The following is a 22,455-nucleotide window of genomic DNA, read 5'->3' on the forward strand; positions in this document are numbered from 1 at the left end:
CGATGCAGGAAAGTGTGTGAACCACATCCACGTGGCCACCTGGCTCCATTTTGGATGCCTAAACCGAGGTTGCTACAATTTGATTTTTAAATGATCTTAAATATGTCATCAGGTTCACAGCTGGTGGTAACCACCCTAAGTCCCAGCCAGAGGCTAATAGGATCAAGATTTTAGGGGACCTCTAAGCCCTTGAGTACCACTGAACGAGGCGCCGTGGTTGAATAAGGCTACATAGCTCATTCCTCCAGGTTCAGTACTTCAAGTGCTAGCAGAGCTAATGATAGGAATGTTCATACCGTGTCCTAGGAGCCCAGAGCAAAGATGTGAGATTGTCAGGTTTGGAGGAATGAGAGTGAGATTAACACTTTATAATAGTTTTTATTTTTATTTATCTCCTATTTATTATAGTAATTTTTAATTGGGTAATGAGATGCTCACAAGTGTGAAGAGCAAAAGGACTTCCATGAATGATAACAAAATGATCCATAGGTTTTGTTTTTTTTTTCTCCAACTGAATTTTGTGTTAATACTTTTCCCCCTTAAATAGTAACACCTACCTTGGAAGTATTTCAGAGATTTTGGTGCCAGTGTTTTCCATATTCCACACAAGCATGCTATGGCTTTTCTGTCCCCTTTCTGACAAATTGCAAAATGGAGTCTCTAAAGGGACAGGGGTGAGGCTGAGAAAAATTCATCATGCACCATGGATTATTTGTTTCTCGGTGTTCTCACCTAATTGTCACAATGAGTGGTATTTCCCAAATTTTTGAGAAGAGGAAAAGTAAGGCTATGAGACTTACAACAACTTGCAGAAGTTGAAACATTACTTTGTGGTGAAGTTCAGTCCTCCAGCCAAGGGCTGCCTGATTTCAAAGCCCAAGCACTGTTCCCCAATTCGCCCCAGGACTGGGTTTTTTTGGCATACATACAGAGCTTCTGGCAAGACCATAGGGCAGAGGAAAACATGTTCACTTGTCTTAAAGCTGTGTGTCTTCAACTTCAGTGTGGAAATGCCAGTGAGTAAGACATCCTGGACTCCCTGTAGTACACATTAAACTTTTGTAGCGGGATGTATGACCTTCAGACATGTGCCCGCAGGATCCACAGGCAGCTTTCCAACCTGCAGAGAGATACTTGCGGAATAATTAGAAATGTACCCAGAGGTTTATGTACATGTACATTCATCACAGTGTCGTTTATAATAACTACAAATGGAAAACAATTTAAAATGTCCCACAGTAGGGGAATTATTAAGTAAATTAGGGACATTCATACGATAAAATATTACTCCCATTAGGAATTATATTTTCCAAAACAATTACTTTTAATACACGATCCTATATTATTTCTGGATGCTGGAAGATGGAAAAACAGCTGTAAAGAACATTACAAGACTAATTGGGAATTCTTTAATTAGACTATTAGATATCATTAAATAATATTTATTGAATGTATATTTATTTATTTATTTTTGCGATATGCGGGCCTCTCACTGTTGTGGCCTCTCCCGTTGCGGAGCACAGGGTCTGGACGCGCAGGCTCAGCAGCCATGGCTCACGGGCCCAGCCGCTCTGCGGCATGTGGGATCTCCCCAGACCGGGGCACGAACCCGCGTCTCCTGCATCGGCAGGCGGACTCTCAACCACTGTGCCACCAGGGAAGCCCTGAATATATTTTTTTATATAATAAATGTAATTTAACAAAATGTACTAATTCTTAGAAGATACGTATGTATTTAAAGATAAAAAAGCTGTATTTTCAAGAAATATCTAATGATGAGAAGGAAGTTCACAATATATATAATTTAAGGTAATTAATTTTCATTTTGCTTAAAATATACATAGAAAAAAAATTAGAAAGATACACACCAAAACATAACATTGGTTATATGTGTAGTAAGATTACAACCAACTTTTATTTTATTTTTTGTACATTTCCACATTTTTCTTTTTTCCTACTGTGACCTATTATATTTTGTTCCCACTCCTCCAAGGTATAAGCACAGGGAGAAATCTAAGACTAGGGAGAGGCTGATTGGGCACATCATTGAGTTAAATTAGTGCAGGAGGGCCTTGTAAAGTAATCCAAAGTAAGATAAGGTACCAATAAGCTCAAAGAATAACAGGTCAAAATTATGTCATGGGAGGGGGAGGGATAACTAGAGCAGGAGGGTCGATAAAGACCTGATTTGAAGAATGGAGTTTTATTGGTAAATCAGATTTCAGGGCAAGATATGTATAATATTTTATTTTTAAGGTACTCTAAGGAAAACAAAGAAAAAAATTTTAAAGGTAATCAAACTGCAGTCCTGCATGGAATCCTATGTGATGTCCTCCAACCTCAAGACCAGACTGTCCCCTCTCCTCCAGCCAGCTGTGGAGAGGTTGGGAAGGAAATGGCAATGATTCTGGATTCCATTTGGTAATGTTCACTACAAGAGGCTACCAGTGACTTGCCATCTCCTGGGGAAATTGTCCATTCAGGAAAGGGTGGAAGAGAGAGATTTGGGAAGGAGAGGGGGAGTTAATGGGGGGGTAAAAGGGATGGCTTGAGTGATGGTTAGCAGGTTCCTTGTGGGACACCATTCATGTTGAAGGGAATGTCTTTGTCAAATGTTCTGTCTGAGGCAGTGAGACCCACACCCTTGAACAGTGCAAGGGGATGCATTTGCCAAGCAAGGGAGCACTTCTTTTAATGTTTCATTCTGGCCACTCTTGCTCCCATCCTTACCACCACGTCTGCTTGGCTTGGAATTTGTATCTAGGAACCCTGGGTGAAAATTTTCTTGCACCTTTTACATAGTTATTTATGCAAACCCAGAAGAGTAAGAATAATACTGATTTAATCTTCCCCCCACACTCAATCAGTGGCAGTCCCAGTGTAGATAATCATGCAGCCAAGATCCACTCAGGATGACTTTCCCAGAGGGAAAAAATATGCTGGTTTCCTCGGCAATACCGACCCCTCTGGGACAAAGAGAATAAATAAATAAATAAATATAAGGGCTATCACCAGGATTATACTACAGTTAAATGTAATGTACACTACATTAAAATGTATTACTTTTATATTCATTTATCAAAATTTTAAAAAATTCAATTTTTTTTGTAATTGATGACAATATATTCAAATATGCTTGGTGTTTGCTATTTATAATTTACTTCTTAGCTTTTTGAGATGATAAATCAAGAAATAAGGGCTTCCCTGGTGGCGCAGTGGTTGAGAGTCCGCCTGCCGATGCAGGGGACATGGGTTCGTGCCCCGGTCCGGGAAGATCCCACATGCAGCAGAGCGGCTGGGCCTGTGAGCCATGGCCGCTGAGCCTGCGCATCCGGAGCCCATGCTCCGCAACGGGAGAGGCCACAACAGTGAGAGGCCCGCGTACCGCAAAAAAAAAAAAAAAAAGAAAGAAAATTCAGTAAAATGAAAAATGGGAAGCAGCCACAAATTATCTGAAAAAGATGTGACTGGCTCACCTCCTCCACAATTCTCTGAGTATATGTGATGTCAGGGTGAAAATGCAAGTAGGGAACTCAAAGAACAGAAGAGGGCATTATCTGGAATTTAAAGTCTAGTTCATGTCTGCTCCCTACCTTTGAGAGCACAAGATTAAAATGTATAAGGTTGAAAGACAAAGCAGATCTAGATTAATGAGAAGGGTGAACAGAGACCCTAAGGTAAACCCAGTTACTGACCTCCTTCTATGATTTTCTATTGCTGATTAAGAGGTTCAGTTATCAACTTTTCCTCACTTCTTCTCTAATTTACAAACTAAAACCTGTGATCAATTTTTTCTTAATAATTTTGCAGTCACGCATGGGTTAAATCCATCAGTTTTGTCAGAGACTGAAAATACTGACAGTAACTTATCTGAGTAGGAAGAGGAGGGGAAGGGGTGCCCTCTGTGACTGGTGACATCCTGCAAATGAGAGCAAGAAGGAAGAAATTAAAGAAAAAGAAAAAAAAAAAACCCTGTAAGGACAGAGCACTAAGAATGGGGAGCCTGAGTAAGACCAGCCGAAAGAAGCATCTTCGCTCAGTCACTACCCCCTCCCTAAACCCTGGCATGTTGGGATAAAGAGTAGGCTTGATCTGGTCTTACAGAGATGAAAAGCCTTCTGCTCATAGCAAATAGCAAAAGCTCAGAAAATAACCTTATATAAAACTCAAAAAGTCACTCGGCATCCACAGCCTTGAAACATTTATTGGCTAGGGACTTTGCTCTGTCATCTTTGAACATATTAACAAACAACAAAAGGTTCCATCCTCTTGTGAATATGGTAACACGAATGCCACAATGATATTCACACATATCTTTGTAGTGTCTGAACACATAAGTCTTCCTGAGTACAAATGCTCCAGGCCCCATGGGATGGGAAGAAAATCGACTTTTCAGAGGAGGCTGAGTCATGAGTGAAAAGGAGAACCCATACCTCCAGTCCCCTGGAGGAGCTGGGATTGCCCTGGCACACAGAGCTCTGCACGTAGGACAAAGGCACATGCAAATAATAAAGTTTTTTAGAGTCAAATAAATAAATACACTTGAAGAAAAATGACATATATTTATAAAACTGGCCTATGAAAATGGGATTCTGGTCAATAGGAACTAGTTCTATCTATTTCAGTGATCAGCACATACAGGGGGCAGTCTAGATAATGAATTTGGTTAAAGACACAGGATATGATCAGCTTTCTCCTATTGGTATTAGAAGTTGATTGTCCAATTTGGCTGTTCATTGGGGGCTCAAGTTAATGGAAATTCTTGGGGGTTGGGGGTGGGCTTTCCTTTCAGATCACCTGATGTTAATACTGTCAATGCATTAATCATCCTAATTAATAGTCACCTGTTGGTCTTAGACCTCATTCTCAGAGAAGGCTGAGGGAGCCTCCCTCAGACATGGTTATTCAGTGAGCAGATGGTAAGAGGGCCTGTGTTTGCCCCTTCATTTGGGAAGCAAGGGGAGATGATGGGCCTGAGAGTCTCTTGGAAAGAGGCTGGAGGGAAACTGTAGATAAGGGACTCATCTGTCACATTGTAGAATGCTATGTGTCTGGACTCATAGTCTAAGAAAACACCAATCTTATGCACTGGCTCTCTAACATGTTGGCCTTTCAAAGGTGATGAGACCCAAAGACTATAATCATCTCCAATTTTTAAGCCTGTAAGTGAGAAGAGGTTCCCTGGAGGCTTGGGGAGATTCCCCTTTCTGCTCACTGAGTCCTTGCAGATGCCCACCTCCCACTCAGTCTTGTTGCCCACTTCCACCTCCCAGTAGTGTCTCCCGCAGGTGAAGATCTGAGCCCCCAGCACCGTTGCAGATTGGTCAAATATTTCGGGGTTGTCAGGCAACTGCTGTCGGGTTCCTCCATGTTTCACACTTTTCAGATCCTCAGACAAGACAAGGTAGGCGTTGGCCGTGGCTGGATCTAGAGTTATATCTGCTGCAAGAGGGAAAAAGAATGAATCCTCATTTGCATTCTAGAAAACCCTCTTATGTATGTGGAATTGAAATTAAGGTCTTAGTATCTAGTCCTATTTTTTTTAATTTAATTTAGGTGAATGTGGTGGGTAGTGTCTCAGAGCCCCTTTTAGTGTTTTACAAAATACAAGAGAGTGAATCTCTCAAAGGAAACCAAAGAGAGTCATGTCAAGAGTGATATTGGATCTCTGATAATGGAATGGAGGTAGTTCTGTTTATAAGACAGTTTTAGAACTAGGAGCTATTTATCCACACAGGTCATATCTTTTGTCATTTGTATTTGCTTTAGCCAAGGTTGGTTATGGTTCTTCAGTTGGGGTGGGAGAGAAATATAGTTATCACTTACTGAACTTCTACTTAGGTGCCAGGCATTTTCTGTACATTATCCCATTTAATTATGGCAAGTATTATTATCTTTTTTCCATTTTCATAAAAGAAAAAACTGAGGCTCATAAAGGTTAGGAAATGGGGCCAAGATGACAAAGTTACTGAGTGTTTGAATAGCAGCTCCTAATCAGCATTTTTCATTACGTCATGCTTAAGTGCAACTTCTTATGAGTTAGTGCAACCACCAGTGACCATTTGATGAAACACATTTTGAACCACTGAGAGAGCTCCTCTCCCAGACTCCTGGGAGGAACTTTCATTGATTATCCAGACAAGATTAGGCACCTCATCATACCATTTCATACTTTTATTTGTAGATCAAATCCCAATCACTAATTCTTTCTTTAATATCATTCTCCTCAATCTCACTGTAAGTTCTACAGAAGCAAAGGCAAGTCTGTCTTATTCATCATTGTAAGTACACTCAGAGACTGATAGCACAGTACCTACTATAGCACATAATAGGCACTTCTCATATATCTGTTGAGTCCAAAGTCTATTAGGCCTTCTTCTGAAGGTCAGATTGTCAACAAGATAAAAGGTGAAAACTAATGCTGACCTCTCTAGATGTTGGCCAGCCTAAATATTTAGAGCATTTTAAAAGAACATTCTTTGAATGTTCCCTCACTGAGATTTAAGAGTTTAAATCAGCTTTTATCCTGACAAGAACAAAGGTAGAAATGCAGAAACCCCTGAGGAGGTATGTGTACATGTGCATGTGCAAGGCAATGGGATGGACAAAACAACAATGAAAACAAAGGTAAGAGCAGAACTCAGACAGAAAACAAAACCAGATCAAACATCAATCAAGTCCCGGTGCTTCTGTCTGTTCCGGCAGGGATGGTCTGTGGCCCCCATTAACTCTGAAGACCCCTGGAGGTTCAAAACATCAGGCTGACTTACTGCTAAATTTTCTTAGCATCTCTCTCACTCCAGTGATGTGGCACAGAGTCAGTTCCGTGGTGATGGCCTCTGGACACTGAAGCAAGAGTGGCTCACTCCTACAGGAGGGCAGAGAGTCACTCAGTCTCCTCTGAGCAGACTGCATGACCTGCTCCAACTTGAGAATCCAGCTCATTTTGCCCCAACAGCATGGACACTCTCATCCACACTCTGATAACCTATTGCATCAACACCACACCCCAATAACTGAACACAGAATTGAAACCTACCTTTCCAGTATTCCTCTTACATTCTAAGGGTATAAAAGAAAGAAGGTTAGTTTTTGTGCACTTTGATCACTAGCAAAGACTGAATCTGTTTTGGATACTGTCCTTTGCAAATTTTGCAGAATCCCCTTCCCGTGGCTCTAGAACACCTTGAGTGGGAGAGCATATGGTAGAAAAAACCCAAACTTCTAGGGGTGAGCTCTTTTGAACGCGAGATGGTTCTCCCAATGACTAGAGATCTCTTTTTCTCATATTGTCACTTTGTTTAGAGAATCTATTGCTGAGAAAGGAGCCAAACTATTGGCTTCATTATCCAATGCCTCCAGGAGGTAGAGATAAGAAAGGAAAGTAGCCCAGTGAGAGCTGAAACTACACCTGTGTACAGTTGGACTGGGTTGTTGGGAAGGCACCAAATTAAATAGCATTCTGTGGAGCCAGTCTAGGAAAGAGACATGAAGCTGGAGACTGGAAGCTGGAACATAGCTTAGTTTAAGAAGGTCCCAGAGAATGCAGTAGTAGCCTAGGAAGGCAGTAGAGCAAAGATGGTGAGGATTTGGGGCTCAGTATACACAGAATACCTGGGTTCTATCACCTACTAGCTATTTGACAGGCAAACTATCTAACTGCCATAGGTCTGAATTATTAAGCAATTGCTACTATTAACCCATTTTGTAGATAACAATCACCTGTTGTAAATATCATAATAGTATTTAACTTTATCAGGTCTTTTTGAGGATGTAATTTAATGTGCCCAACACCTAGTAAATGTTCATTAAACTTAAATTTTTTATTTGGCAAAGCTGAGGTTGCAGCAAGGCAGGCGCAAAAAAAAAATTGGAGTATCATTTAACTTGGTTCGGATGTATATTCCTCTGTGTTTTTCCTCCTCTTCAAGACTTTATTTATACTATATAGAACACTCATTCTTTAGGAAAACTTTTTGGGGGGCCAGAACTTAATTTTTCAGGTAAATAAGGAAAAGTTTATTTGGTATGACTTGAAATATGATAGGGGACTACATGTGTTTTCTTCCATGAGTTTCTCCAATGTTCTTACCTCAAATGACTCTATGATCGAGTTCTGACACATGGACTCTATCTGTCCAATTGTTTTGCTCAGGCTTTGAATTCGCTGGGTCAGCTTGATCTCATGGTCCCTCAGTCTCCTCAGGTTCTCTCTTTCCTCCATTTCCAGTAGCTGGAGCTGCAGCTGCTCCTCCTCCTTCAGGAACTGGTGCATTTTTGCATATTCTGACACAACAACCTGTTTACAGGTCTTTGTCTCTTCCTGCCATCACGCGTGTGTACACACACACACATGAACAATATAATAAAGTTAGTAACAGAAACACTTATGCAGATTTTTAATCCTTACAAAGTTCAAGAGTTCCATTGTGACAATTCTTGAAACCTGACACATAACACATACAGTCTATTAACTAGCTGGGTGGATAGTTTGATATTTTAGAAGATGTGTGTACTGTAGCTATAGTAGCAAAGAAAACCAAAATTTCTACTCCTAGGAGGCTGTCATTCTACTGGGAACAATGAAAAGTAAACAGTCAAGTAAAAATATAATAGATGGTGATCAGTACCATTACTTTTAAAAAGTAAAGCAAAATAGGGCTTCCCTGGTGGCGCAGTGGTTGGGAGTCCGCCTGCCGATGCCGGGGACGCAGGTTCGTGCCCCGGTCCGGGAAGATCCCACGTGATGCGGAGTGGCTAGGCCCGTGAGCCATGGCCGCTGAGCCTGCGCGTCCGGAGCCTGTGCTCCGCAATGGGAGAGGCCACAACAGTGAGAGGTCCGCGTACCACACACACACACACAAAAAAGTAAAGCAAAATAAAGTAAGGAAAAAAATTAGGGGAGGGACTTCCCTGGTGGAGCAGCAGTTAAGACTTCACGCTCCCAATGCAGGGGGCCCAGGTTCGATCCCTCATCAGGGAACTAGATCCCACATGCATGCTGCAGCTAAGAGTTTGCATGCCACAACTAAGGAGCCTGAGAGCTGCAACTAAGGAGCCCACTGGCTGCAACTAAGGAGCACACGTGCCTCAATTAAGACCCAGTGCAACCAAAGAAATAAAACTTTTTAAAATAAATAAATAAATAGATAAATAAATAAATACGGTAACTGCTTAGTTCTTTAAAAAAATAGGGGAAAAACATGCATTCATTTATTCAACAAATATTTATTCAATGAAGTAGGCAATGGATCACATACTAGGACTAGAAATGATCATCACAAATACTCCCATGTAAGAACTCAAAGATTATTGGAATAATCAGATACACGCTTATTTTTTTAATATTTAATAAAACATTTAATTCTGTGCTTTGCTAGACAGCTCAAATTCTGATCTGTGACTAACCTCAAGCTTTTGTTCAGGTGTTCTAATCCACACTACTATTTTACTTTAATTTCCCTTTCTGTTTATTTCTTTTTTATCTGCCCTTTTTCCCCAAAAGGATTTGAGATGTTCCTTTTTCTGTCAACTTCCATTCTATGTTATATGTCTTTAACTTGTATATTTAATAATTATAATCAGAGCAGAAATAAAGGTAGCCACCATGTGGTATAGGTACACCAAGAAAGGAGAAATAAGCCAGCCTGGGGATGGGAGAATTTGAGATGAGTCTTGAGATTCCCAGATGGACAAGCAGAGGTGGGCAGCCCAAAGCAAGGATACTCCATGTTATAGGACTGGGACTGGAAAATTTTGTCATTTTCCCCTTGGTATTTCACGACATGTCCCTTTAGTCCTCCTCATAGAATCACATACAAGATGCAAAAGTGAACCAGATACTGACCTTACACAATATCACTCTCTCCTTCTCATGGGTTAATATAACCTGAGTTTCATTTTTCTTTTTACGCAAAATATTTAGGATTTCCTGGAGTTTCTCCTGCAATAGAAACAAACTCTGTGGCAAATGAGCAGAGCACCAGGTCATGAAGGGGTCTTGAGGACCAGGTACAAGATGACTGAGACTCTAGATCAAAGGGTGAAGCAGGACCCACACCAAATTTGTGGTCTGGTGCCTGGAGATTAGCACCCATGAATGTCACCCATAGAAAATATTATGGGAATTAAGCGATGGAGCCTGATTTGTGTTCTGAAATTTATATCAAGCAGCCAATCTTACTTTATGATGCTCCTCAGTCTCATTCGAGAGATTCATTCTGTTTATTCCATGACCTTGGGTTGAGGAATCCTTTACACCCAGCTCATCATCAGACAACACCTTAGCGGCAGCTAGCATTCTCTCATAGCTGCCTTGGTTGCCCTCACTCTGCAGCACCTGGGATCTGAGCTGCTTGCTGATGCCAACCAGCCTCCCCAGATGCTCATTGGGCAGGAAATGTGTGATCTCCAAGGTCCTCCAGCACTCAGGACAAGATAAAGGAGTGTTATGTTCCTCCCAGTTTCTCAGGAGACACACCAGACAAAAGCTGTGCCAACACTCGGTGGTCACTGGGCCGGTGAAATAGTCCAAGCAGATGAAACAGGTCAGTTCCTCCCTGAGATTCTCCATCAAATTTGCTGTAGACATTTTCTCAAAGGACATCAGAACAAGGTCACGCTTTTATTCTGGGATTAGAAAATCCTCCCTGAGAGTCTATTGTTTTGAGTAACAAGTGGGTAATCAGTTGCTATGGTGTTATTACATGAAATTCTTATTCTCCTCTGTGACTGATTTCACCAGTTGACACAAAGCCAATTATGACTTAATGTGGAACCTCTACATACTGGGTTCATCATCAACCCCAAACTTTTGAGGAATCTCATCGTACAAGCAAGCCATGTCCTGGATACTGAGGATACTTGCTCCCAACAGTTGTCATTTCAAGAGTCGGTTACTGTATATGAATAACACCATGAAACGGTTGAAACACATTGGCTTTACGCTGGAGGTTTGGGTAATTTGGTGTAAGCCAGTACAGAGATTTAAATTATGATGATCTCTGATAATATCTGAATTGGAATCTCCTCCAAATCTTTTAGAAAACTCCACTAATGGAATCTAGTTGAGAAACTGAAGGAAGAAAACTATAATATATATTTCTTCACTCATTAGGCCATTTTCTTTCTTTGACCAAAGCCTACAAACTTTGTGCTCCTTTATCAGGTACTGTGTCCTTTTTTTTTTTTTGCGGTACGCGGGCCTCTCACTGCTGTGGTCTCTCCCGTTGCGGAGCACAGGCTCCGGACGCGCAGGCTCAGCGGCCATGGTTCACGGGCCTAGCCGCTCCACAGCATGTGGGATCTTCCCGGACCGGGGCACGAACCCGTGTCCCCTGCCTCAGCAGGCGGACTCTCAACCACTGCGCCACCAGGGAAGCCCGGTACTGTGTTCTTTGATTTAATTTTATTCATCCCCCAAAATGAGAATAATTCCAATGAAGTATTCCCTGACTTTCAATGTACAATGGATTACTAGAGTTATATTTATTGCTCTGCCCTGCAGACCGTGATACTCACCTCTCTGCTACCATAGAAAACATCAAAAACATCATTGTTGTTGAAAGTTGCCTCAAGGAGCCATTACATTATGGAGTGGATGGAAAGACATATTTTAGGATAAATATAATTTTGCTCACTTATTTTCATTCTTTGAAAATGTTTAAACTAGGCCTTCTTAAACCTCTTATCACTTCTTACTGGACAGAAATTAAATGTGTAGACATTATTTTTAGACTGACGAAAAAATATATAGTATACAAACTGTGTGCAATGACCTCTGAGATTAGTGCCAAATCCTATAAATTTGCTGTCTTATGCTCATGAGTCCCTTCTTGCCATGGCCCATCCTCCACTCACTGCATGCCAAGAAGTGGAATCTTAAAAGCTTAAAAGCTCAGAGTCTAACCAGTTCTGTCCTCCCATTAAGTTCATACCTTATTTCTATTTTTCTCCTGTCACTCTCCAGCTTGGCAACCTTCTATGGTTCTCCATTACCTGTGTTATTCCATTAATTCCTTTCTGACTTTCATGGTTCCAACTGATTCTTCTTTCCCACTCATCTCCAGCAGGATGTTGAGTGTTTCCTTACCTTGAACTTTTGTTCAAAAAGGAATTTTCTAGCCTGAAATAGTTCTTCCTCCACCTTCCTTCCTCCTAGTCAAAACTCATTTTTCTGAAGTCATTAATGGTTTAATCATACATCCTTTGTTAATGAGTGGGATGAGATTTTTTGCTAGGAAAAGGAAGAACTAGAGCAAAGAGTTATACTAGCTTAAATAGGAGGAGTGGTAGCATCAGTTTGCGGTCATGAAATCTCTACTGTTCAGATTGCTTCTATGCTAGTAACCAGGGGCTTCAAAATATTGTTAGGAGTTAGTCTCAAGTAAGGGTCTTGCAAAACACACACACACACACACACACACACACACTCACACACACAAAACCAAAAAACTACACTAACATGAACTGCCATCTCTGGAAAAAGGATTTATGAATTACCACCTACATTCAGTGTGTTATTCACACACAAACTCAGGAATCTTTAACATTGACCAGAATCATTAGAATAAGCCCTACCATAGAGTTATGGTACATCACAGAGCCTGTATTCCAATTTGGAATGGGGAGACTGGCATGTTCTAAGTTCAAGTCACACTGATCCGTTCCATCCCACTTCCCTCTTCCAAATAAACTCCTTTCATAAACTCAACACAATAACCATATCTTATTCATTGCTGACTAGAGGGATTCTTTTGCACGTAGCAAGGGCTCAATTTGTCTGTAAATAAGTTTTAAATGAACAACGAGGGGAACCATATTGTTGTAGAAAAACAGTCTTTTATCTAACTGGAAACCAAGAGATCATATAATCCAACTACCTGCTAAAGATGATGAAGAAACTAAGACAAATAAATTGAGTTGGTTCCCTGAATACTTACTCTGAGTCAGGCCAGGGCTAGGAAGCTGGGTCTCCTACCTCCTGTCATTCTCTTCTGTCAACAGTACACTGCATCTCACTTGTTGTCTTGTGAGTGGGTGAAAATTTCCAGTTATGTCAATGAAACGAATATGGCTCAAGTGCTTTCAGAACGAAATTAGAGAGCTATCATTATGGCGTGATCAGGTGACAAGCATCTGAATTCACTGGCTACACTCACTATTGGGAATGCAGACTTTTTCTTTACCTTCTCTCTGAACACATTGATTAGGCTTAATTCACAGATGAGGACGTTTATAGAGTGGGCCAGCCTTCCCAGAATACATTACACCAACCCTCGGGTACTGTACTGCCAGACTTGATTTCTGCGATCAGCAATTCAAATAGCTTTTTCTCTGGCCTGTCTCCTCCTACGGAGGTGACAGTAAGGATACCCCAAGAGGTCCACAGTCACAACTGTCACCAACATTCAATTAAGGTTGGAACACGCAGAAAAGAGGAACCTTAAGGATACAGTGAGGGCTGGGAGTTCCCTGGCGGTCCAATGGTTAGGACTCAGTGCTTTCATTCCAGTGGCCCAGGTTAATCCCTGGTTGGGGAAGATCCCACAAGTCATGTGATGCAGGCAAAAAATATGTATATATATATAAATATATATAGTGAGTGCTTATTCATTGATATACATATATATATTTATATAGTGAGGGCTTATTCATTGATGAAGGCAGTGTATTAGATAGGGACATAATTTGAAAAATATCGTGCTTGAAAGCCTGGTTTTAAAAAATATGTCTGTCATTTCATATCAGTGTGGAAAAGATAGATTATCCAACAAACGGTTTAGGACAAGTAGGGGTAGCCATCTGGGGAAAAAAAAAAAAAGTTGCATCTCTGCCTAACAGTTTACACCAATGTGTATTCCAGATGTGTGTGTGTGTGTGTGTGTGTGTGTGTGTGTATTTTCCCCATTCTAGTCATGAATTTCTACTCATATTGCTTCCCTTTGTATTGCTTTTTTCACCTTATTATTTTATTTTTGTATGTGTTTTTGTTCTAGATTACCCCACGTCTATTTAACAAGTGAGAAGCATATTTGTTAAACATATGGCCAATTATTGCATCCAAAGGATGAAGCACATTGTAAAAGGAGATAATTGGTAACTTAGTAGAAATTTAAAACGGAAGACTTAGAGAAGGCTTTTTAAAGCATGCTTTGGAGTTTAGGCACCACTAAGGAAAAAATGAAGCTAAAATAACTAAAAATTAAATATTTCTATACAGCAAAATAATAAAATAACCAAATAAATGTTTGAAAATTACAATCTAGGAAAGAGACTTTGGAACACGTGTGTCAAATACCTTATCAAATTATGAAGAGGTCATCAAAAAAGTATACTTAAAAATAGTAGCTCTTCGTATTACTATATAGTCATTTAAAAATAACAGATCTATTTATATACACTGACATGACATGACATCCATTAAATGATATTAACGGGGAAATACATTTTTACTCCCCCAAATAGTTTAAGTATAAACAATAAAAATTAGGTTATATATGTATTTTTTCCTACAAAAATGAGGCCATGCTATAGAGGTTGATAGCGTATCTGTATACACAAAGGCATAGAAAAAATATGGAATTTCATGGATATGACACCAAAAGCACAGACAACAAAAGCAAAAATAGACAAGTGGGACTACATTAAACTAAGAAGCTTCTATACTACAAAGGGAACAATTAACAGAGTAAAAAGGCAACCAACAGAATAGGAGAAAATATTTGCAAACCATGTATCAGATAAGAGGTTAATTTCCAAAATATATAAGGAAATCTTACAACTCAACAGTAGAAAAACAACAACAAAATAACACAAAACTAATAACCCAATTAAAATATGGGCTAAAGGGGCTTCCCTGGTGGCGCAGTGGTTGACAGTCTGCCTGCCGATTCAGGGGACGCGGGTTCGTGCCCTGGTCTGGGAGGATCCCACATACCGTGGAGCGGCTGGGCCTGTGAGCCATGGCCACTGGGCCTGCGCGTCTGGAGCCTGTGCTCCACAACGCGAGAGGCCCACGTACGGCAAAAAAAAAAAAAAAAAAAATGGGCTAAAGACTTGAATAGGCATTTCTCTAAAAAAGACACACCAAAGACTAACAGGTATGTGTATAAAAAGATGCTCAATATCACTAATTACCAGGGAAATACACAAAAAAACACAATGAGATATCACTTCACAGTTGTCAGGAAGACCATTATAAAAAAAAAAAATGTTGGTGATGATGTGGAAACATTGGAATCCTTGTACACTGTCAGTGGGAACACAAAATTTTCCATACTATGCAGGAAAATAGTATGGAGATTCCTCAAAATACTAAAAATAGAACTACCATATGATCCAGCAAACCCACTTCTGGGTATTTGTCTAAAAGAATTGAACTCAAGATCTTGAAGAGGTATTAGCACTCCAGTGTTCACTGCAGCACTATTCACAAAAGCTTAGATGTGGAAACAACCTAGATGTCCATTGATGGATGAAAAGAAAAAGAAAATGTGGTATATACACACAATGGAATTATTCAGCTTTTAAAAAGAAGGAAATCCTGCCATGCATGACAACATGGGCCTTGAGGACATTATACTAAATGAAATAAGCCAGTCACAAAAGGACAAATACTGGATATTCTAATTATATGAAGTATCCAAAAGAGTCAAGTGCACAGAATCTGAAAGAAGGGTGGTTGTTAGGAGCTGGGGCGGGTAGGATGGGAAGTTGCTAATCAAGAGTCATAAAATCTCAGTTATGCAAGATAAATAAAACTGAAAAAGAAAGAACGAAAAAGTATGAAAAGATACACACCAAACTGGTAGACTTTGGTATGGTGAAATTGGAGCATTGGAAGGAATCGCTTTTACTTCTTTGTATATGAAAATAGACTTTATTTTTTTTAACCATTTAATGTATTTTCAGCATTTTTCCAGTAGAGAAATATTGGGGAATGGGGTAGGGTGTGGCTTCGAGTAAGCCAATTAATGAGGCAGTTTCCTTCAGGTTGAAGGATAAAATCATCTCAGAGGATTGGTTTTGTAATAGGGAAGAACCTTTGTATTCTATTACAAGTTAATCACTAAATGGATGTTCCCTGTTAGCTTCAATTAGATGTAATGGCACATCTCAGGGAACCCTGCCTCCCAGGTAAAGAGCATTAAGCTAAAATACCTTTGTTTAGCTCACAGGAAACATCCTGAGCAGGCCCACCTGTGAATGACTGCAGGGAGGAAGAAATTAACACATCCTCTCAGGAGGCTGACAGGAACCTGGAAATGTTTGACTTTACTCCCTCCTCTTTTAGTATAAAAGAAGCCTGAATTCTAACTCAGGCAGGATGGTTCCTTGGGACAGGAGTCCACCATCTTCTTGGTCTTCCCGCTTTCTGATTAAGGTTGTTATTCCTTGCCCCGACAACTCATCTCTCAATTTATTGGCCTGTTGTGCAGCAAGCAGTATGAACTTGGACTTGGTAACGGTTTCAGCCATGATATAATAGATTTTTTTTAATGGTTTGTGGTTTCAATGCAACTTTTATTTATTTAACTAACAGGTATTGAACCCCTATTATACTAAGATCCCACAAGCCACGTGCCACTGCCAAAAAAGAGTGGTAGAATTTAAATTCATTGGCTGCTTTGGCATTTTCATAGAGGAAATGTTTCATTCTGGCTGGAAAATCAGGGAAAAATTCATTTGATCTGTACCTTTAAACTAAAGGCCTAAGTACATTTTTAACAAAGGAATAAGCTACTGTTTAGAAGTGAGAAAACTCTGAGGATATTTGAAGAATAAAATACAGGATCTGACAGTGGGTCAAAATATTACAATAACAAAAAATCTAGACTGTAACATTCTTTTCATCCAAGAAATATTAAAAGCCCCAATTCAGCTTAGAATAACCTTTGTTATCCTTTCTAGGTAGCACAGTCAACACCTGGAGGGCAGTTCAGAGGGGAGTGTCCTGGTGTTATAAATTCATACTCAGTTAAAAGTTGTAACCCAGGTCGGTGGTTGAGAGTTGCCTTCCAGAGCTTTGACAATTTACACATCTTATATGAGAATTTAAGGTGAGGGGTTTTTGTTTGTTTTTCTGGAGAATAAACACTTTATTTGCTCATCCCTTTGCATTAAGAAAAGTTAATTGTTGAAAATGTATTTGTTCCATGCTTCATGCTGGATGCTTTATGTACTTTATCTTCTAAAGAGATAAAAAGGGAAGCCGAGGAAAAGAAAAAAATGTATGCGTTGGGTAGCCTGACCAGGAAACTTTTTTAAAGCAGTTCAAACAAATAGTGAAAAATAAGAATAAAAAGACATGGTCTAAATTTAGGATGGACTATTAAGAAAAAGGAGTTATAGTGTTAACTTTCCCCTTTTTAATAGGGAGTATGGGACTTGAGATTATTACAAATAATTTTGAGCTACTACCCATGTAAACAGTATTTAATATCAGTAAAGGATAATACTAGATTAAAAAAAACCTCGAGTGCAAGGATCACTTGTGTTTTGCTTCTATCATATGACACCCTTTATGAGATGCCTATCACTTAATTCTGCAGGAATTATTAAATATCTTCACGTTCCAGGTGGTGTACCATACCCAGTAAATTAGAAAAATAATTATCCCACAGTACACAAATATTTTATAGGTAAGGAAACAGATGCTTATGTGTATACATGTTGCTTCCTCGTCTTTAATGGGAAAGTCTGCTTTTTGCTTTTCTCAAGGAAATCTTAACATTTATTCCTAAGATTCTCTCACCATAAAACAGTATCTTTAGAGAAACAAGAGCACGAGACTAGCTAGTACAAAAAGAGAACTCTGGCACTGTACCAAGCACCATTCTCAACACTTCTATATATGTACTTACTTAATCCTCTCAACGGCCCTAGAAGATAGATATGAGTTCTATCCTCACTTACAGGTGAGAAAACAAACCCTAGTTATGAACCTTGCCCTAGATCCACAGAGGTGGCCTAACTTCAGTGTCCATGCTATTACCCACAGAGCTATACTGCCATTTCCACAGGACTGAATGAATCACAAACATCAAACTCAAGGGGTTTACAACTGTGACCAAAAACAGGTTTGCTGGTTATGCAAGGATCCAGTCAAATCAAGCCCTGAAGGTCGATGGGGTAAGTGTCTCCCCCTCCAACTATCCACTGGTAATTGGTGCCAGATACTGCAGGCGGCGCTCCTCCCGTGTTTATGTATTGTTTGCAGCCAAAGATGTCAAGGTCTTAAGAGGGCACTTCTAGGTAAGTTTGTGACACAGCTTCTTAAGAGAGCCCATGGAATCTCTTGAGAAAAAAAAGATTGTCACTTTCTTCCCCACCCTTGCCCTTTCTTGGACATTGAGGTACAAAAGGTCTAAGAAAATACCTGTTGGGCTAGGGTGCCAATTATAGTTGGAGAGAACCGTAGAGAAGAGCGGGGGTCTTAGGCACAGCTGGGAATTCATGAATTGTAGCAATTCATGCTAATAATTAGGTACTGTAAGAGTGTGCTTGGGGAAAATTTCTGCAAGTATAAGAACTAAATGCTAAATGCCTTTAAGGAGCTGTGACATGAGGGACCAGGCAATATTGTTCTGATTATGATTGAAACTAAGGGAAGTTTAAACAAACAAGCAAACAAAAAAGACTTTTAGGAATACTTGGGGAAGAGCACCCCCAAAAGGTTGAACTCTGCTGGCAGAGCAACTGGGGATGCAAAGCACGTTTTATGGTCACAAGTTAGGCTAGGACATTGAGGTTTCATATAAGCCACCTTCTAGGTGCCCCAAAATGCCTCTTTTTTTAAACCCTTTCAGTCTTTTAGAGTTGTAGTTCTCAAACTTAGTTGTATGTGCTCACCTCATAAGTTAAATAATACCTGAAGCCTATGGCCTACCTCCAGAGGTTCTGATTAGATTGGTTTAGTGCCCTCATTGGAAGAGTATGTCTCACCTGGAACTTTTTGGAAGTGTAAACTTTTGAGCCCCGCCCCAGACCTACTGAATCAAAACCTCTGGGTGGGGCCCAGCAATCTGTGCTTTAACCAGATCTCCTGGTGACTCTGATGTTCTCTAAAGCTTACAGGCCACTGACTTAGGCATCACGATTGTTAGAGCTCTTCAGAAAACTCTAATATGCAGTGAAATTTGAGGACCAGGAATTCAACGAACAAAACTACTTTGTAAGACTAGGTTCCGCCGCAGTGCAGGCTGGCCCCTTGGTCATGTTTTCATCCTGTCTTTAGTAAAGCCATCTGTCTCCCTCCTCTTAGAAACAAGAGTTTCCAGCAGAAATGTGGATGGAGGATAACATTCTGAGCAAGATCTAAGGTAGAGGAATTAGAGTCCCACACAACTTCTCAATGGGGTAAGAATGGCAATTAAAGCCAATATTTTATAATAACTATAAATGGAATATAACCTTTAAAAATTGTGAATCATTATATTGTACACCTATAACATATAATATTGTACCTCAACTATACTTCAATTTTTAAAAGTGAAAAAAAGTGGGGAAAAAAGATAGCATTACATGACTGAGAAGATGAAGAATGTGATTGTAAGCTGATTCTGAAGACAAATCTCTGATCTTGCAAAAGACCAGGTTAAAATGAAATTCTTTTTCTTCTTGATCCTTCTCTGCCTCCCTGAAAAGGACAGTGGCTGCCTCAGATGTACCAGATCTCACGGAAGAGCTTACTTGTTCTATCTATTTGTACTTTTTTTTTTTTTTTTGCGGTACGCGGGCCTCTCACTGTTGTGGCCTCTCCCGTTGTGGAGCACAGGCTCCAGACGCGCAGGCTCAGCGGCCATGGCTCACGGGCCCAGCCGCTCCGCGGCATGTGGGATCTTCCTGGACTGGGGCACGAACCCGTGTCCCCTGTATCGGCAGGCGGACTCCCAACCACTGTGCCACCAGGGAAGCCCTGTTCATACTATTTGAACAAACCACTTGCAGTTGAACGTGGACACAAGTCTTGCTGTGATTGCCTCTTAAGAAATTGGAAGGGAAGCCCTGGTAACAGAGAGATCGAAGGTGTAACCTGCAGCTGGGGATGATGGCTGAGATAGCAAAGTCTTCACATGATGGACTTAAAGACTAGCATATGTGAGATATACCAAGAAAAACTGAAGAGGTTCTGTGAGGTAGAGCAGATGCCCTTTTGTGAGATTGTAATAAGGAAGAACCTTTGTATTCTATTAGAAGTTAATCACTAAAGGGATGTTGCCTATAAGCTTAAATTATACATAATGGCCCATCTCTGGGAACCCTGCTTCCCAGGTAATAATGAGTATTAAGCTAAGACACCTTTGTTTAGCTCACAGGAAACATCCTGAGCAGGCCCACCTGTGAATGACTTCAGGGAGGAAGAAATTAACACATCCCCTCTGAAGGCTGATGGGAACCAGGAAGTGTTTGACGTTACTCCCCTTTTAGTATAAAAGGAACCTGAATTCTAACTCAGGCAGGATGCTTCTCTGGGGCATGAGCCCACCATCTTCTCGGTCTACTGGCTTTCCAGATAAGGTTGTTATTCCTTGCCCCAACAACTCATCTCTCAATTATTGGCCTGTCGTGCAGTGAGCAGTACGAGCTTAGGCTCAGTAACAAGATCTGTTTTCTTTCTTGAGAAAACAAGCCTCACAGTGTTTACCATTAAGAAGGCAAAAATTTTCAAGGCAAAATTGTGTTCCAGATTTTAGGGATTCATTCTCAATCATTCTTTCCTCTTTAAATACCTTGGGTCTTCAAAGTGATACATATTGAAATCATTTTTCCATCCCTGACCTGTCAGCTATGGAGATTTGGGAGCCCCAGAGACCCCATTTTGAATGGGAATAATTAATTTTCACTTTATAACTCATGCCTAAGTTTGTGTTATAACTTCTATTTTATAGATCTAGCATAGCAACCTCCAAGAGGAGTTAATAGTGATCTTTCCTTTTCAGAATGAGGTCCAAGAAATCCTGGATTTTCTATGCAAGGTGTGAGAGTCTCATGAGAGGGACCTTCCTTAGAAGAGAAAAATGAACATGTACACATACCTGGCAGTCTGCCGAATAAGGATGACCACGAGATCAACAAGTCTTCGGTGAGTCCAGGTGCGTAGGTTGTAGCTCCACGTCTTACCACAGCATACAAGCACCAGTGTGTTCAAATGTGAGGACCTAGAGTGTACCACAAGGCTGAAAAATAAGTTATCCCCGCAAAGAAGCTGGCACATGAAGAAACCAGAAAAGTATCAATAATCAGACAGTCATGATCTAGAACCTATTATGCAGTGGCTGTAGTGGATGTATAAAGAAAACAAACTCAGACACCGTTTCTAGGAAATATATAAGGATTGTGCCCAAAGGCCCCTTCTTCAACTCTAATAGGACGTGGGGAGCACAGGGAGGTCCAGAAGACACAATTATTATGTACAAAGACCTGGAAATAGGAACAAGTCAAACTCATCAGTAAACTAAAGTTACTTGGGAGAAGATAGGCAGGGTCTTATAAATCTAAAGAAATCTTAGGTGACTCCAAAGCAGTAAATTCATATCAACTAAAGTGTTAGGAGACTGGCATAGTCAGATTTTTTCTTTTTCTATGACTGGCTGTAAGCTGGGTTCAAAATAGCTAAAACTGTCACAGATCTTGATAGTTGGTTGCAGTGCTAAGCTGAACCAGGGGAATGGCAGTGGGGATGGAGAGAAGTCAACCTACTAATGATGTGTAAAGGAGACTAGTGTCTTAGTCTGTTTGGGCTCCTATAACAAAATACCACAGATTGGGTGGCTTATAAACATTTACCGCCCACAGTTCTGGAGGCTGGAAGTCCAAGATCAAGGTGCCAGCCTGGTCACAGTCTAATAAGGACCTTCTTCTGGTTCTCACTGTGTCTTCACACAGAAGGGATTAGGGAGCTCTGTGGGATCTCTTTTAGCACTAATCCCATTCATCAGGGCTTCACCCTCATGACCTCATCACCTCCCAAAGGCCCCCACCTCCTAATACCATCACATTGGGGGGTTAGGATTTTAACATAAATTTGGGGAGGATACAAATATTTAGACCATAGCAATAGCTGAGACAACTATAGAAGTATGGAGAAAATAGACACTGATAATACAGATATCTTTGAACAACTGAGTGGATATTGTTGCCTTTTTCATAGGAAGAGAATGGGGCTAGAAGCGTATGTGCGTATTCTGGATTTGTTGACTCTGAGGTACCTGCATGATCTCTGAACAGAGATTTCCAACAATCAACATACTCAAACCTGAGAGTCTAAAAATCAGTAGAAAGAACTAAACTAGAGATGAATATTTAGCATACAGATGGTAACTGAAGACTAAGGAGCAGATAGCTGCCCAGGAAGAATATGTAAACTGAGTGATATAGGTTGGAATGATCCTAGAAAACAGGGGAAGTTCAAGGTTTTATTAGATATCAGACATCCTTGGGAATTGTCTTATT

At 40.4% G+C, this 22,455-nt stretch overlaps 1 protein-coding gene across 1 annotated transcript; it reads right to left on the bottom strand.

Moving 5' to 3' along the window:
* Positions 1-4,891: 4,891 nt before the first annotated feature.
* On the bottom strand, positions 4,892-10,627 carry TRIML1 (tripartite motif family like 1; the record flags this gene model as incomplete). Its single annotated transcript, XM_079908947.1, has 6 exons — positions 10,184-10,627; positions 9,848-9,943; positions 8,093-8,323; positions 7,040-7,062; positions 6,771-6,868; positions 4,892-5,442 (listed from the first exon to the last, which is right to left on the bottom strand). The coding sequence occupies exons 1-6, from the start codon at positions 10,604-10,606 to the stop codon at positions 4,892-4,894; spliced, it is 1,422 nt and encodes a 473-aa protein (XP_079765073.1). The 5' UTR covers positions 10,607-10,627.
* Between the last annotated feature and the right edge of the window lie 11,828 nt (positions 10,628-22,455).

Source organism: Stenella coeruleoalba (assembly GCF_951394435.1).
Source record: "Stenella coeruleoalba genome assembly, chromosome: 21".
Classification (NCBI taxonomy): domain Eukaryota; kingdom Metazoa; phylum Chordata; class Mammalia; order Artiodactyla; family Delphinidae; genus Stenella; species Stenella coeruleoalba.